Raw genomic sequence first — 17,400 nt, forward strand, 5'->3', positions numbered from 1 at the left:
GGCCAGAGCTGCCCCCAGCCCCGCCTCCTTCTTGCCCCAGCCACCCCCTTCATCACACTAGTCAGTGTCCACACTCTCCCCTCTGCCCAGTGAAAGAGGCCTGGTGAAGGATCTAGGGTTCCTTGAGTTTCCCAGGGACTTCTCTGGGTGCTCAGCTGGGTAGGAACAACCTTTAAGTCCAACTGGCAGTAAGTCCGACCTGGCAGTGGCACCCTCCCTCCCCCATCCCAAGTTGTCCTGTCCCAAGGCCCACAAGGAACCCTGGGGGGAGAAGCAGCAGCCAGGGATTGGTGCTGGCATCAGGGCCTGGGTCCTAGTTTAGTCAAGCTCCCCCCAACACAAAAATAAACAGGCAGAGAGGCTATCTGGCCAGCTTCCCAAACTCCTGAGGTTCTCTGAACCCCCAGTCTTTAAAAAGGCACACCCCAAGACACCAGGCCTCAGTTCTGCCCTGGTGACTGGCTCAGGTTCCCTTGACAGACCCTGCCAAAGGAACCCTCCGCAGCTCTGGCACCCCCTTCTTCAACCTAAAGGCCAGCTCTGGCCAAGATAGTCCATCTGGCTGTGCCCCCAGTCCAACCCTTTCTGGGCCTTGGCCGGGCGGACTTCACTCACCTCTTCACAGGGCGATCCAGAAATCCTCATCCGAGAACATGGCCAGAGCCCGGGCCGCTCCCCGACCTCCAACCGCCAGAGCGATCACAGCCGCCCCCCGCACGGGGGGGCTTAGGGGGGCCAAGAACGGTAAATCCAGGTCGGAGTGGCCACCCTACCCCCCAAAAAAAGCAAGAAGCCAAAGGGGGGTTCTCTGCCTCGGGTTCCAGCAGTTTAGGTTTCCATGGACAGCCCCAGGGCGGCGAATCCCGAGCGGACACAAAGAGAGCACCGGTGGCTTTGATCTTGGGCGAGCAGGCTCCGCATCCGCGTCGCCGGGCGGCCTCTCAGTCCCAGGGCCCGGCCAGCGCCCCGGCCGCCCGCGCCGGGCTCGGGCGGAACGTCGAGGCTCTCCAGATGGAACGTCGAGGCGCCTCCCCAGCAGCCCGGAAGGAATGCCGCGCCGCCCCGCGCCGGGCCCGGATGGAACGTGAAACCCTCACAGGAGCGCCGAGCCCCTCTCCCCGCCCGGGCCGGCGCCCCGGGGCCGCGCGAGCTACGGCGACGCGGAGCCGGCGGGGCCGCGGGGCTCAACCTGACACACACCCAGCGCCGGGCTCCTCGACCCCAAGAGCTCACTCTTCGGCGGCTTCGAGCCCCCCACCTCCTGCTCCCCCCGGGGAAGGGAGGAGGCTAGGTGGGCGAGGAAGAGGAAGGGGCGGGCGGTGCGAGCCCTCTGCCCGCTCCCCTCCGGCCGCTCCAGGCCCTGCGCTCGCCTCCCTTCCCCTCTGGCCTCGGGAGCTGCCCCGCCCCCGGCCTGGCCGGCTCTGGTCGGTGGCACCCCCTCGACCCCCGGCTGGCTGTGATCGCGGGAGGCCTAGAGGTGCATGGCCCAACCCCGGCTCCCGGCACCGGGGGGTCAGGAAACTGAGCGGAAAGTGGGGAACGAGGCAGCCATTTGCAACCGGAGAGGAAAGTAGTGCAGCGCGGCGCCGCTCCGCCTCCCCCCCCTCCGCCTCCTGTTCGGCCGGTAGGGTGGTTCCTGCGAAGGGGCTATTTTCTGGCTGGAGATCTGGGCAGCGGTCGTGGAGATTCGTGAAGCCTCCGGCGCGAGATCCGGGGGGTCCTTTTGCCCGGGGAACCCCACTCGAGAAGGGGAGAAAGGAGAAGATGCGGCCCTATTTTGTGTTGGAGCGGAGCTGCGGAGGGATACTGCCCTCTCGGAGGAAAGGCTGTGACTCTGCAGTTCTACGCACACGCTGCGGGATCCCTCCGCCACGGGTTAACCCCGACTGCGCCGGGCCGGCCGCTGTGCAGACACGTGGGAACGAAGCCCCCCTCCTCTTCGCCTGGGCCCTGAAACTGCCTCATTTACCGCCCAGGACGTGAAACTAGGACTCTGGCCACTTTCTAATTCCGTTCCCGTGCAATCATTGGTCCCTGAAACTCCAACTGTCCTCTTGCTTTGGTCAGGGGCAATCTTTCCCGGGAGGGGGGATGGAAGAAGAGCCTGGAGCTTGGCCGCTGCTCTGCATCCTGGGAACTGGAGTCCGCAAATGGAGAAAGTGAGGCACGGCTCCTGGCACTGTAAAGGGTGGATTCTTGCCACGTTCGGGGGCCCGAAGAAAGCCGGACGAGTCCATGGTCGTTCCTTCTGGCTCCCAGACCCCCTCGTAAGGAGGGACTGTGGGTGCCCACACCATCACCACACACCCCTCCCCATCAAAACATAAATGTAGAGCCTCCTTTCCTTTTCAGGGTGCTCCCACACCCTCTTCGTCTTTCGGGATCTTCAGAACCTGTGTCTGTTTTTTTTTTTGCTAGACTGAGGTAGTCTCGCTGCTTCTTGGCCGGAGTACTGTTACTCTGGACAAGATCCCAAGACCCACTTCCTGCAGGTCCTCCCCCACCCTCCGTAAGTGTGGATGAGATCGGATTGGAATGCCTTTTTTGCATTAGCTGTACACAGGGGCCAACAGGAAGACACAAACTAACTATGTGCTAGATACTTTATATATTCTTAGTTACATTATGAATTACGGGGAATTATCTCCATATTGGAGATGAAAACATTGAAGCTAAAATAGGTGAAATTGATCACGGAACGACATCTAGTGAGAAGCTGATGATTTGAACCAAAGGCCATGTTTTTCCTAGGATTAAATAAATACATGTTTATAAAGAGGCAGGCAAATTAGATCCAGGGCTAGTTTTGTGGGAAAGGGTTTACAGTGCTGTTCAATAGAACTTTCTGCAACCATGGAAATGCACTCTAAGCTAATATGATAGCCATTAATCACATCTAGCTATTGAGAACTTTGAAATGTAGGTAATGCAACTGAGGAACTAACTTTTTAACTAAACTTAAATAGCCACATGGTGACTAGTTGATTCCATTTTGGACAGTGCATAACTTCATCCCTACTGGCCAGGCTTATAGGAGAGATCAGAACTAGGCATATCCTCTGCTAGCCACACACTGGCATCATGTTCTCTGCACTGACCATTCAGGTCTATTTCAGCAAAAACTCCAGCAGTGATCCCACACCTGTCCCAATTAATAGGATAAGTTAACCAAGAGACAGAAGTTGGAAAATGGAAGGTCTCTTTCTACTCTCTGTACCCAGAGGCGGAGACAGGCAGACCCTCACCAGAAAAACCTCCAGTAGTAACACAGCCATTTCTTAAGGGCTTATTATGTATGATGAACTGTAACCTGTATTACCTCATTTAATACTCTCCTCAACCTAGATTTAACCACACTTCATAAATGAGAAACTAAGGCTCAGAGAGTAAGTAACTGCCCAAGGTCACAAAACTATGTGGAAGAGCTATTAACCAACTATTAACTACCATTCTTTACTGTCCCCAGGCCTTGAGATCACTTGAGAAACTTCTAGAAAACCCCAGACTTCATGAAAATGGCAGTGGGAAGGTAGGCCCCTATAATGAGTATCCCAGATCAGATGTGCAAAGTGACTTAATTATAATATAAGGAGAGAGGGTGGTGACAGCTCTGAAGAACCTCCTAAGCTACTAAGATTGCTCTTTGGAGTATGTTTCTTCCAATAGTCCTTGTTTCTTTTTAGATTCTAGATCAGAAAAGCAAAAGCAGCTGGCAGGACTTTTGAAAATCAGCATGACAAACCATATCTCAACTGTAAGCCTAGAGTCAGGCATTGACAAAGTCACAGTTAAAAATTGCACCTAGATTTTGTCCATCTTTCCCAACTAAATGCATTAACTGGGTACCTCGGGCTCCCCCAGTTTGCAGGAGAGGTCTATACTGTCTCTCCCTGTGAAGATACTATACTACACAGATAACACTTGCAAGTCCTTGGAGAAGGTATTATACCAGTTAGGCATTTGGGCTGGTGGGGAAGGGGAATCAAGAAAAGTAGGGGCAAAATGGGACCAAACCTTTCTAGCTGAAATATCAATCCTACTAGAGGCAGTAGGTCAATAAGGAAGGACAGAAGCAATAGCCTTTGACACCTAAAAAAGAAAGCACAGTTCTAAGGGTATGAAAGGTACAAAAAGATCACCAAAAGTATGAAAAGAGCAAAGAATGTCCATTTTAATGAAAGACATTGGGGACATGGTGGACAAGGGGATTGATAGGCAACCGGGGCATTATTTCTTATTATACTCCTCAACTCTCTTGAGAAGTCAAAATCTTCACAACACTTAAGTCTCTGCCTCTATACTGCTTCTCAATTCTTACATCATTAGGAATGAAGAGCTTTCTTCCTCCTTCCCAAACCAATTACGCTCTTTCTGAGTTCCAACAAATGCCAAGGCCCCAGGAATATAGCTAGGTCAGCATGTAGCAGCTGGCCACTAGAGGGTGGTGTTTCTGTAGTTAAAGGGATCTTGAATGGCTACAAACTTGGATGGGAGTGGCAACCAACTGGACTCAGCAAAGGGGGAACCCAGCAGAACAGAAAGGTAGGAAGGCAAGTGTTAAGACTTAGCATAATGGTCCTTAATTGAGGAGTAAGGAATAGAAACAATAGAGGAGGAAAGATTCCCCAAAGACCACAGCTATCACTTATTCCTTAGAAAAGGAGATATTGGCCCTGAGCTCTCCCCAGATGCGAAGACGTCAACAACAAAAGATTTCTCAGTTTATTTACATATATACACTGTCATCCCAGAAGCCAGCTCTACTTCAGGAGTCCCCAGCTCCTCTTTCCCAGCCAACACCCACAACCTACACAGGAGGAAGGGCTCTGGATAAAAAATGTCTAGGACTCATAACCCAATCCCACAGGTTCCAACAAAATTCACTTAGCAAAAACAGAGGGCTAGAGGCCAGTACCCATGAGACATCCTTGCCCCTTTGTAAACATTGACATCCAGGCCACTGAAGCCTGGAGAAAGTGTGCAAACATGAGGATACCACACTGTGTGCCCAGAGGGCCAGTAACACAGCGGGCAACCATACCCATAAAGTCTGAGGGCAGGCCCTCCACTGGAGCCTGGCAAGTGCCAGGGGCAGAAACAAGGCAGTTATCCTATGCCCAAGGCCTCACATGAGATGACAGCGACGCTCTTGCCCATAGGAATTCTCCACACGTGCAATCTCCTGGATAACTTTGGTGAAGATGTCTTGAGTCATCTACAAAGGATAGGGATTCAGGGCAAAAGTCAGTTCAGTGCCGATATTCCAGTTCTAGGGTAAACTTCCCACTTCCCCAACATCCCCACCGCCAAGCAGTGCCATGAGAGAAACACTACCAACCCCCACCACCCTCCTAATCTTCAGGCCCAGGACCTGATTGTCTCGAGCAGATGACTCCATGAATGTCGCACCCCAGGACTCTGCCAGCTTCTTCCCTTCAACTGCCTGTACTTCTCTGGAAGCAAATTTAGGATATAGAGATGGAGGATAGTTGTCTCCAAATGCTCTGCAAAATCTTTAGAATCTAGACTTCTGATCCATCCCACTTCCCCAAGGTTAGGGAGGAGGGTTGGGGAGGAGAAAATATAAGTAAGCAAAGGAACAATGGGTGAATCTAGGCTAGGACTGAGGCTTGCGATATGAAATTGTGGCTTTTGAGATAGAAACTCTCAAGTTAGAGATGAAAAGAGGTGAAACGACTTGTTTGCATCAGTGGTAGAGCCAGGACAAGAGCCTGCCTGACTGATTCCTAGTCCAGCTCACTTCCCTTTGCCCTGAGTGGCACGGATTTACATACCTGTCTGGAGAGAGATCTGCCTTGTTCCCCACTAGCACCACCGGCAACCTGTGAAGAAACAGCAGTTGCTACAGGATCCCCGCTCATTTCCCATATTACCCAACTCCTTCAAATCAAGGCTGGACAACTCATCAGACCAGGCAGGATCTATGCGCCAGCCTCCCTCTAATTTGGACAATTCTCCCCTCCCCTCTCTCCCACCCCCTCATTCCCACAGTATGTCTGTATTCCCCAGGACCACTTACCGGGTTTTCCCATGGCCTTCGTGTAACTTTTGGTACAGACTCTCAATGACTTGGAAGCTTCAAACACAAGAAAGGAGCTATAACCTTAGTTCTGAGACAGTCCTCAGATCCTCCCAAGTCCCCTACTCACAACTTTGGTCACTTACCTATGCAGAGAGGTGACAGAATACACAAGCACATAACCATGGACCCCAATGATGAATGAATAGGGCAGAATGCTGTACTCATCCTAACAAGAAACAGAAACATCAATACCTAGATCCATACCACTCAGATGGCAAAGGTTGTCAGAACATATGGGTGACCCTCCCTGGGACACTCCCTACTACAGTCTCTTGTATTCAACAAGTATTTGTGGAGCAGCTCCAATAAGCCCTGTACTCTATTAGCAGCTAAAATGCTTTCCTTTTACTACTGCTGTACAAATGAGCCACAGAGACTACAAGGCTTCATCTCCTAGGGCTGAACTGCCATGTTTAGATACCCTACCCCAACTGGTACCTGCCCTGCTGTGTCCACCAGGTGGAGGTGAAACTCATCTTTGCCAAGAGTCACTATCTTGCTGTAAGCTGAAAAGAAAAGAAAACTTGACTGTGAGATGCCTCGTAGGGCCAGCAATGTATGCCCCCTTACTTTCTATTTTTTCTTTTTCTTTTCTTTTCTTTTCTTTCTTTTTTTTCTTTTTTCTTTTTTCTTTTTTTTTTTTTTTTGAGACAGTGTCTTACTCTGTTGCCTGGGCTAGAGTACCTTGGCATCATCATAGCTCACAGCAACCTCAAACTCCTGGGCTCAAGCCATTCTCCTGCCTCAGCTTCCCGAGTAGCTGGGACTACAGGCATGCGCCACCACTGGCTAATATTTTATATATATATTTAGTTGTCCAGCTGATTTATTTCTATTCTTTTTTTTAGTAGATATGGGGTCTCAATCTTGCTCAGGCTGGTCTTGAACTGTGCTCAAATGATCTTTCCGCCTCAGCCTCCCAGAGTGCTAGGATTACAGGGGTGAGCCACCACACCCAGCCTCCATCTCTTAAAGAAAAAATAGAATGGGTCAGGTGTCCTGGCTCCTGCCTGTAATCCTAGCACTCTGGAAGGTGGAGGCGGGAGGATCACTTGAGGTCAGGGGAGACCAGCCTGAGCAAGAGCAGAGACCCCATCTCTACTAAAAAAAAAAAAAATAGAAAGAAATTAATTGGCCAACTAAAACTACATAGAAAAAATTAGCCAGGCATGGTGGTGCACGCCTATCGTCCCAGCTACTCTGGAGGCTGAGGCAGAAGGATCACTTGAACCCAGGAGTTTGAAGTTGCTTTGAGCTAGGCTGATGCCATGGCACTCTGGCCCGGGCAATGGAGTGAGACTGTCTCAAAAAAAAAAAAAAAAAAAGACACAGTGACAGCTTCTCACTGTGTTGCCCAAGGCTGGAGTGCAGGGGCTATTCACAGGCTAGATCACAGCGCACTAGAGCATCTCTCCTCAGTTCAAGCGATTCCCCGACTTCAGCCTATCCAGCAGCTAGAACTACAGGGGGACACCACAATTCAACTGCCCCCTTACATTCTTAACCCTGGGGGTGACATGGACCAGGTCCAAGGAGTTCTCCAGGTAACACACAGACATGCTAGGGTTTATTGTCTACATCTATACTATCCTGGATTCAGTATTTTGGAAAATCCACATCCTAGGCACACATAGAAAAGATTGCAAGAGAAGAGATTAGACTTAACGTCTAAATAAATCAGCCGCTTGGCACCCCAGGGAAATCCCATATTATGAAGTTGGGTGGGGCACCCAAACTCTCCCAGTCTCATCCCCAGCACACTAGGGAAGAAGTCTACTCACTGTTCTCCACTGTAGGATCATAGCCTTCCAAGAACTTGCCTTCCACAAATTGATGTGCCAACGATGTCTTCCCTGTGGGGAGCAGTGGTAGTTGTAGCCGTACCCACCACCAACATTAACATCCTCTGATCTTTTTTTTTTTTTTTTTTTTTTTTTTTTTTGAGACAGAGTCTCGGTTTGTTGTCCAGGCTAGAGTGAGTGCCGTGGCATCAGCCTAGCTCACAGCAACCTCAAACTCCTGGGCTCGAGCAATCCTGCTGCCTCAGCCTCCCGAGTATCTGGGACTACAGGCATGCGCCACCATGCCCGGCTAATTTTTTATATATATATCAGTTGGCCAATTAATTTCTTTCTATTTATAGTAGAGACGGGGTCTCGCTCTTGCTCAGGCTGGTTTTGAACTCCTGACCTTGAGCAATCCGCCCGCCTCGGCCTCCCAAGAGCTAGGATTACAGGCGTGAGCCACCGCGCCCGGCCAACATCCTCTGATCTTTCAGACTGACCCAGGACCAAATTAGCACCCTAGCCTGTGAGTGCCCCAAGCAATACTTTCCCTTGGTCCACATTCAACCTCTTTTCCCCCAGGTCTCTGCACTTTGGCTACCAGAGGCATTCAGAAGCCTCCAAGAAATCTTTTCCACCGATTTTCCCCACCCCACATAGGGAAGATCCAGGATTCCCTAAAATCAAGTCCCACCTGCCCCAGGATACCTGCAACTATTTGCCCCACGCAGACCCTGCCCCCATCTTCAAATCCTGACCCCACCCTGCCCCCAGAGTAATGCAGGGGACCACTCCGAGGTTCCCAAAGCCAAATCCACATTAACCCTTACGTTCTCCCGCTTCCTGCAGCCCTCCACACACCACCAGCCTTTCTTCCTCCACCCTTCCAATCTTCGCTCTACACCCGCGTTCTTAAGATGCCACCATTCCTCCCTAGGTCGAGTTCGCCTCTCTGACCACAAAGCCACTGTGCCTCCGTGCGCTCCGCGGGGCGGAGACTCACCTACAGAGCGGTATCCAAGGATGACCACCTTCCTGTAGCGGACCAGCGGCATGGCAGGAGCCCGCCCCAGAGGCTTGCAGAACTGCGGGCTGAGATAGCCCGAAGCGGAGGTCAGGGTGCAGGAAAGCGCGGCAACCGGTGCAGGAAAGTCGCTCACCCCGAAGCTGCCAGGGGCAAGCTAGAGGGAAACCAAAACAAGCGCCGCGCCCGGAGCGGGCCACGTGATCACAACACAGCACGTCTAAGGCGAGGGAGCCGGGCGCCGGGGAACTACCGTGCCGCGCCGCTCAGGGCTCCGCCCCCCGGGCCGCTCGCCATTGGTCTATTAGAATGGGAAAGGGCGGGGCCGCCAGCAGGAGGGAAGGGTGGGCCTCACGTGGAGCGGGAGCGCCGGGAGCGGCGCGTGCGCAGACTGGAGCCGGTTCATTCATAAAGAAAGAGAAAGGAACCCGGGGTCCTAGAGGTGTTTGCGCATTTGCAGCCTAGCAGAAGTGGCTGCGAAGAATGGTGGGTGGAAAATGCCGGCTGTGTTTAGGCTGGAGTTTCTGGTCAAAAGATTCTAGGCCTCCCTTTTGTAAGGTTTCTGGGATCCTTGGATAGGAAAAAAAGGTAGATTTCAATATAATCCCTCTGCTTCCTCCAGCCTTCAGCCCCAGACCTTTTGTTAGCAGGTTTCCAGTCTTCAAGCATCTTATCTCAGAACTGCAATTCTTGTGATTGGGAAAATTGCTAGAATTTGTGACCAGGTAGTCCGAGGTTTTGTAATCATCATCATCATAATAATCAATGCATTCATTTATTCAATAAACCTTTACTGAGCCTATATACTACATGTTTCAGGCATTGTTCTAGTTTTGAGGATAGAGCAATGAACATGACAAATAAGGTCACTGCTCTCTGGAAGCTTAAAACTTGTGGGAAAACCAAACATATTGATAGGGAAATATCAGATAGTGTTAAGTGCCTTAAAATGTGGTGTGATAAGAAACGACCACTTTAGATTAGTGGTGCTTTCTCTTAGAGGAAGCCCAATCTAAACTAAGATCTGAATGACAGACAATAAGGAACCAACTAACAGAAGATTCAAAAGAATCCATCCATGCTAAGAAGCTAAGATGGAAATACATTTGGTCGGCCGGGCGTGGTGGCTCACGCCTGTAATCCTAGCTCTCTGGGAGGCCGAGGCGGGCGGATTGCTCGAGGTCAGGAGTTCAAAACCAGCCTGAGCAAGAGCGAGACCCCGTCTCTACTATAAATAGAAAGAAATTAATTGGCCAACTGATATGTATATAAAAAAAAAAATTAGCCGGGCATGGTGGCGCATGCCTGTAGTCCCAGCTACTCGGGAGGCTGAGGCAGAAGGATCGCTCAAGCCCAGGAGTTTGAGGTTGCTGTGAGCTAGCCTGACGCCACGGCACTCACTCTAGCCTGGACAACAAAGCGAGACTCTGTCTCAAAAAAAAAAAAAGAAATACATTTGGTAAATTCCAGCGGGGAGGGGTTGCAGATAGTTAGCCTAAAGCAGATGAAGTCTAAGAGAATGGCAGAGGCCTGGCTACACAAAGGAATATGGGCTAATTCTAAGTACCTGAAGATGTTCAAGCTGGGGTGTGGCATGATCTGAATTGTTTTCCTAAAAGATCTCCCAGGCTGTGGAGAATGGATTGGGGTTTGGGGGGAACAGGAGCAAGAGGGAGATCAGCTAGGAGACTATTACTTGTAGTCCACATGAGAGATGAGGGTGGCTTGACTAGAGTGACAGTGATGAATGAAGTAGAGAATTCAGGGTGTGTTTTGAAGCTGGGGTGAAGCTGACTTGCTATAGGATTGGCTATAGGAGGTAAGAGAGGCAGGGGAAAAAAGGAAGGAAAATACCTGGATTTTTAGAGACTCCTACTATGTGCCCGGTGCATTTTATTATCTCATTTAATATTGACAACAGTCCTAAGTTTGATAGTTGGTATTATTAATTTATTCATCAACAAATATTTATTAAATGAGAACCATTTCCTGGGTACCTTTCTAGGTGCTGGGAATAGAGCGGCAAACAGCACACACAAGGTCTTTGCTCACAAACAGCAAGTATTCTTTTGGGAGAAGACTAACAATCTACAAATAAACAACAAATAAGTTATATATATTTTTTTTTTTTTTGAGACAGAGTCTCACTTTGTTGCCCAGGCTAGAGTGAGTGCCGTGGCGTCAGCCTAGCTCACAGCAACCTCAAACTCCTGGGCTCCAGTGATCCTTCTGCCTCAGCCTCCCGGGTAGCTGGGACTACAGGCATGCGCCACCATGCCCGGCTAATTTTTATATATATATCAGTTGGCCAATTAGTTTCTTTCTATTTATAGTAGAGACGGGGTCTCACTCTTGCTCAGGCTGGTTTTGAACTCCTGACCTTGAGCAATCCGCCCGCCTCGGCCTCCCAAGAGCTAGGATTACAGGCGTGAGCCACAGCGCCCGGCCAATAAGTTATATTTTAAAAGGTAAGGCCGGGCACGGTGGCTCATGCCTGTAATCCTAGCACTCTGGGAGGCCTAGGCAGGTGGATAGGTGGATCACTCAAGGTCAGGAGTTTGAAACCAGCCTGAGCAAGAGCAAGACCCCATCTCTACTAAATAGAAATTAATTAGGCCGGGCGTGGTGGCTCACACCTGTAATCCTAGCTCTCTGGGAGGCCGAGGTGGGCGGATTGCTCAAGGTCAGGAGTTCGAAACCAGCCTGAGCAAGAGCGAGACCCCCGTCTCTACTATAAACAGAAATAAATTAATTGGCCAACTAATATATATAGAAAAAATTAGCCGGACATGGTGGTGCATGCCTGTAGTCCCAGCTACTAGGGAGGCTGAGGCAGTAGGATCGCTGAGCCCCGGAGATTGAGGTTGCTGTGAGCCAGGCTGACACCACGGCACTCACTCTAGCCTGGGCAACAAAGTGAGACTCTGTCTCAAAAAAAAAAAAAAAAAAAAAAAAAGAAATTAATTGACCAACTAAAAATATGTAGAAAAAATTAGCCGAGCATGGTGGTGCATGCCTGTAGTCCCAGCTGTTTGGGAGGCTGAGGCAGAAAGATAGCTTGAGCTCAAGAGTTTGAGGTTGCTGTGAGCTAGGCTGATGCCACAGCACTCTAGCCCAACTGAAAGATCCAGACTCTGTCTACAATAAATAAATAAATCCTCTTCAAGCTCTCTTGTTTTGAATCCGGGAGAAAGTGAAAGGGCTAAGGCCTAAGACGAAAGGCTTTCTCGTCTTGTGACATTTTCTTTTTACTTAGCAAGGGACTATCTCACAGCAGATTTTCACTATATCTCCTTGAACAAAAGTGTTTCATATGGTCATTTCTAGCTATATTAAGGAAGCTTGGAAATTTTAGCAATTTCTTTTCCAATCTTCCATAGTAAAGGAAGACAAAAGACATCCAGGCATCATGGATCACTTGAGGCGAAAGTTTGAGACCAGCCTGGACAACATAGTGAGACCTTGTCTTTACAAAAATACATATATATTTTGAAAGATATACAAAAAAATATTTTTAAAAAAGAACCTCAGACATGGTGACACATGCCTGTAGTACCAGCTAATTGGAAGGCTGAGGCAGGAGGACAGTTTGAGCTGAGGAGTTTAAGGTTGCTGTGAGCTATGATGATGCCACCACACTCTAGCCAGGGCAACAGAGCAAGATACTGTCTCCAAAAAAAAAAAAAAAAAGTAAGGCAAAAGACAAAGTGATTAGAAATAAATGTAAAGGCCAGGCATGATGGCTTACGCCTGTAATCCTAGCACTCTGGGAGGCCAAGGCAGGCAGATCGTTTGAGCTCAGGAGTTCAAGACCAGCCTGAGAAAGAGTAACACCCTGTTGCTACTAAAAAAATAGAAGAAATTAGCTGGACAACTAAAAAAAAAAAAAAAAAAATATATATATATATATATATAAAATTAGCCATGCATGGTGGTGCATGCCTGTGGTCCCAGCTACTTGGAAAGCTGAGGCAGGAGGATTGCTTGAGCCCAGGAGTTTGAGGTTGCTGTGAACTAGGCTGATGCCATGGCACTCTAGCCTGGGCAACAGAGTGAGACTCTGTCTCAATAAATAAATAAATAAATGTAAAACCTGCACATTTTAGGACAAATGTTTGTTTATTAAATATTTGTTCATTAAATATCAATCACTTTTTAAAGTAATGCATAAATGGTTGCCTTGTAAAGATCACAGATATGTGAAGATCACAAACATATGATCAAATAAACTATCCTAATGTTGAGTAAATGGACTGAAATAATATTTCCAGTGATAGCATCATACATTGCTGTCTCAAACAACTGAGACAAAATAAAGATAAAATGTTCCCAGAAAGCTGTTTTAAGTACCTCTGTGAAAAAGTGAAAGCTTCTTTACTACATCTGCATCTAGATCATACTGGATCTCTTTTCTACATCTGCATCTAGATCATACTTCATCTCTTTTCTAATGGATTCCATTGCACAGGTCTTCAGGGCTTTTGGTTTTCCACAGTTCACCTCCCTGCTGATGTATCAGTTATTTATTGTTGCATAACTTGGTGGCTTGAAACAACAATGTATTTTTCTCAGGATTCTGTGGGTTGAATTGATGCTTCCTCTGATGCCTCTGTTGGACTTACACATGTGTCTACAGTCAGTGGAAGCTCCACTGGAAATTGAAGGTCTAACAGGACCTCACTTATGTCTGGGGCCTTGGTGCTAGGTTTGCCTGGGCCTCTCACTTTCCACATGTGTCTCATCATTCAGTGGTCCAGCTTCTTTACATTGTGGCAGAAACACTCAAGAGGGCAAAGATAGAAGCTGTATGGCTTCTTGAGGCCTTAGGCTGTGGAACTCATCCAGCATGACTTCTGCCACATATTATTAGCTGAAGCAAATTACAAAGCTAGCCCTGATTCAAGGCACGAGGAAATAGACTCCTTTTATTTATTTATTTATTTATTTTTTTGACAGAGTCTCACTCTGTTGCCCGGGCTAGAGTGCCGTGGTGTCAGCCTAGCTCACAGCAACCTCAAACTCTTGGGCTCAAGCAATCCTCCTGCCTCAGCCTCTCAAGTAACTGGGACTACAGGCATGCACCACCATGCCCAGCTAATTTTTTCTATATATTTTTAGTTGGCCAATTAATTTCTTTCTATTTTTAGTAGAGATGAGGTCTCACTCTTGCTCAGGCTGATTTCAAACTCCTGACTTTGAGTGATCCGCCTGCCTTGGGCTCCCAGAGTGCTAGGATTACAGGCATGAGCCACTGCGCCCAGCCTAGATTCCATTTTTTGATGACAGGAACTACAAAATATTGTGGCTATATTTTTCAGTCTATCACAGAATAGATTTATTATGGCAAGAATTCCAAGCTGGAATTCTCCATTTGACCAAACTCCAAGGTTTCCACAGCTGTAGTTGAGCCCTACAACTCCATCCTCACCACCCACACCCCTGGAGCACTCTGAGTGTGCCTTCATGGTAGACAATGAGGCCATATGTGGCATCTGTCATAGAAGTTGAGTGCCCAGTCTACACTAACCTGAACTTTCTGATGTACAGTCTATTGTTGTAGTAACTTGGATATTAAGAATATATTTGGATGTAGCTGAGTGTTGTGATTCTTGCCTCTCATCCCAGCTATTCAGGAGGCTGAGACAAGAAGATCACCTTGAGGCCACGGGTTCCAGCCAGCCAGGGCAAAATAGAGAGAACTCACCTCTAAAAAAAAAAGAAGGGCCGGGTGTGGTGGCTCACGCCTGTAATCCTAGCACTTTGGGAGGCCGAGGCAGGCGGATTGCTCAAGGTCAGGAGTTCGAAACCAGCCTGAGCGAGACCCCGTCTCTACCAAAAATAGAAATAAATTAATTGACCAACTAAAAATATATACACAAAAAATTAGCCGGGCATGGTGGCACATGCCTGTAGTCCCAGCTACTCGGGAGGCTGAGGCAGTAGGATTGCTGAGCCCTGGAGATTGAGGTTGCTGTGAGCCAGGCTGACGCCACGGCACTCACTCTAGCCTGGGCAGCAAAGTGAGACTCTGTCTCAAAAAAAAAAAAAAAAAAAAAAAGGAGAAGAAGCCTGAGCGTGGTAGCTCACCCCTGTAATCCTAGCACTCTGGGAGGCTGAGGCAGATGGATCACTCAAAGTCAGGAGTTCGAAACCAGCATGAGAAAGAGTGAGACCCTGTCTCTACTAAAATAGAAACAAATTAATTGGCCAACTAAAAATATATAGAAAAAATTAGCTGGGCATGGTGGTGCATGCCTGTAGTCCCAGCTACTCGAGAGGCTGAAGCAGAAGGATTGCTTGAACCCAGGAGTTTGAGGTTGCTGTGAGCTAGGCTGATGCCATGGCACTCTAGCCAGGGCAACAGAGTGAGACTCTGCCTCAAAAAATAAAAAATAAAAGAAGAAGAAAAAGAAGAAGAAGATATGTGGTTACAATAACAGAAAAATCAACTTACAATAGCTTAATAAAAACAGGGATTTATTTTTCTCTTGTAACAAAGCTAGAGGTAAATGGCATTAGTCTAGTTGCTCCATAATGTCAAGTCTGACATCATTACAGTTCTTTTGACCCTTTCGTCATGCTTGTTACCTCATGATCACAAGATGATTTCACCTTCAGGTATTACATCTAAGTTCCAAAAGAGGCTCTAGTGATCATAAAGGCATTGTAATGAAAATGAATATTTTCATATGAACATCAGAGTTTGAATAAAACTATTCTTGCAATGTAAGAATAGAAAAACAGGAAAATAACAGCAGTAATCTATTATATTATAGGACTTGTACTTTTAAATATGTGCAGTACATGGAAGTTAATACATTAAATATTACAAATTAGACATTTGATTATTTAATCCCTAAAAGTGTGTTCAAGCAAGCTAGCCAAACAACACCTCTTCTTTTCTATCTATCTTTCTTTCTTTCTTTCTTTTTTTTGAGACACCGTCACCTGGGCTAGAGTGCTGTGGTGTCAGCCTACCTCACAGTAACCTCAAACCCCTGGGCTCAAGTGATCCTCCTGCCTCAGCCTCCCCAGTAGCTGGGACTACAGAGGCACAGACCACCACACCTGGCTAATTTTTCTACTTTTAGTAGAGATGGGGTCTCACTCTTCCTCAGGCTGGTCTTGAACTTCTCACCTCAAGTGATCCTCCCACCTCAGCCTCCCAGAATGCTAGGATTATAGGTGTGAGCCACCTCGCCAACCAACACCTTTTATTTTGGATCTTCTAATTAGAAAAATGAATGATCATTTAGTTGATGATCAAAAGCATCAACATTTTTAATAATATGCAGATACAGAGTTAAGATAAAATGCAAACATTTTATGTTTCTTAGGTTTAAATTAGCTGATAAGGCCAGGCGCAATGATCACACCTGTAACCCCAGCACTTTGGGAGGCCAAAGCAGGAGGATCATTTGAGGCCAGGAGTCCAGGACTAGCCTGGACAACATAGCAAGATCCTGTCTCTACAAAAATATTTTTAAGGCCAGCCGTGGTGGCTCACACCTATAATCCTAGCATTCTGGGAAGCTGAGGCAGGAGGATCACTTGAGGTCATGAGTTTAGGACCAGCCTGATCAAGAGTAAGACTCCATCTCTACAAAAAAATAGAAAAATTAGCTGGGCATGGTGGTGCATGCCTGTAGGCTCAGCTTACATGGGAGGCTGAAGCTGGAGGATCACTTGAGCCTAGGAATTTGAGGATACAGTGAGCTATGAATCCTGCCACTGGGTGACAGAGCAAGACCCTGCCTCTAAAAAAAAAAAAAAAAGAAGAAGAAGAAGAAGGAAAGGAAAAAAATGAAATTAGCTAATAAATTACTTCAGGTGTTCCCTGTCACTTTCTAATCTGAAGACCTTTCTATAAAGACCCCACATCTTTCTATAAAGACTCCACATCTTCTGTTTGCCCCTCCAGATCCTCCCTCTACCCTTCACCACTCTGCACTTTGCTCCTGGAGGGCTGACCTTTATAGACTGTGTTAACGCCCTCTGGTTCCCAGTTAGGTTTAGCTAATAGGAACCATTGGCCAGACACTTGAGCATAGAGGACAGAAGATTGGAATGTTTATTCCCCTAGTCTCTGCTGGGCCACCTCTTGATAGTGGCTATGCTCCTCTACCAGAGGCCACAGACCCTATGGTTGGCCCTCTCCTTCAGCTACCACTGCAGTTACAGTTCTCTCTGGGTCTTAGAACGCTTTCTTACTTCAGGCCCAGGGGTGGTAATGGCTCCCCACAGAGGGCCAGACTCAGTGCTTCACCACTCTTGTTGGTACCCCTTCACCTTACGCACACCTTTGTGAACAGCTCTTTTATTATATTCTCAATTCCCTATTTGAGTGTGCCATTTGTTTCTTCCAAGGACTCTGAATAATACACCTCTGAATGATATAGTAGGGGAAACTATTGAGTAAAAGATTAGAAGGCAAATTTACATTGTCTCATCACAGTAGAAGTAGCTATAATAGAAGCAATAAATAATCA

The 17,400-nt window shown here is 47.7% G+C and overlaps 2 protein-coding genes across 4 annotated transcripts in view; both read right to left on the bottom strand.

The window, feature by feature from the left end:
* KMT2D (lysine methyltransferase 2D) overlaps positions 1-1,801 on the bottom strand; it is a 39,799-nt gene extending 37,998 nt beyond the window's left edge. For all 3 annotated transcript variants that reach the window (XM_020287465.2, XM_012761140.3, XM_012760997.3), the window contains exon 1: positions 616-1,801. The gene's annotated coding sequence lies outside the window, so the exon portion shown is untranslated. The remainder of the gene's footprint in view (positions 1-615) is intronic.
* Positions 1,802-4,146: 2,345 nt separating this feature from the next.
* RHEBL1 (RHEB like 1) lies at positions 4,147-9,148 on the bottom strand. The gene is made up of 8 exons (XM_012764927.2): positions 8,891-9,148; positions 7,885-7,956; positions 6,542-6,609; positions 6,187-6,269; positions 6,041-6,097; positions 5,796-5,843; positions 5,372-5,453; positions 4,147-5,215 (listed from the first exon to the last, which is right to left on the bottom strand). The coding sequence occupies exons 1-8, from the start codon at positions 8,940-8,942 to the stop codon at positions 5,126-5,128; spliced, it is 552 nt and encodes a 183-aa protein (XP_012620381.1). The 5' UTR covers positions 8,943-9,148; the 3' UTR covers positions 4,147-5,125.
* Positions 9,149-17,400: the final 8,252 nt, after the last annotated feature.

This window comes from Microcebus murinus, chromosome 10 (assembly GCF_040939455.1).
Source record: "Microcebus murinus isolate Inina chromosome 10, M.murinus_Inina_mat1.0, whole genome shotgun sequence".
Classification (NCBI taxonomy): Eukaryota; Metazoa; Chordata; class Mammalia; order Primates; family Cheirogaleidae; genus Microcebus; species Microcebus murinus.

Excerpts from the sequence above, each read along its gene's own strand:
- RHEBL1 (XM_012764927.2), bottom strand. The coding sequence starts at position 8,942 with ATGCCGCTGGTCCGCTACAGGAAGGTGGTCATCCTTGGATACCGCTCT. Across the intron at positions 6,098-6,186 it reads TCTGTCACCTCTCTGCATAG|CTTCCAAGTCATTGAGAGTC; the intron begins GTAAGTGACCAA and ends TTGTGTTTGAAG. Across the intron at positions 5,844-6,040 it reads GAAGGCCATGGGAAAACCCG|GTTGCCGGTGGTGCTAGTGG; the intron begins GTAAGTGGTCCT and ends GTTTCTTCACAG.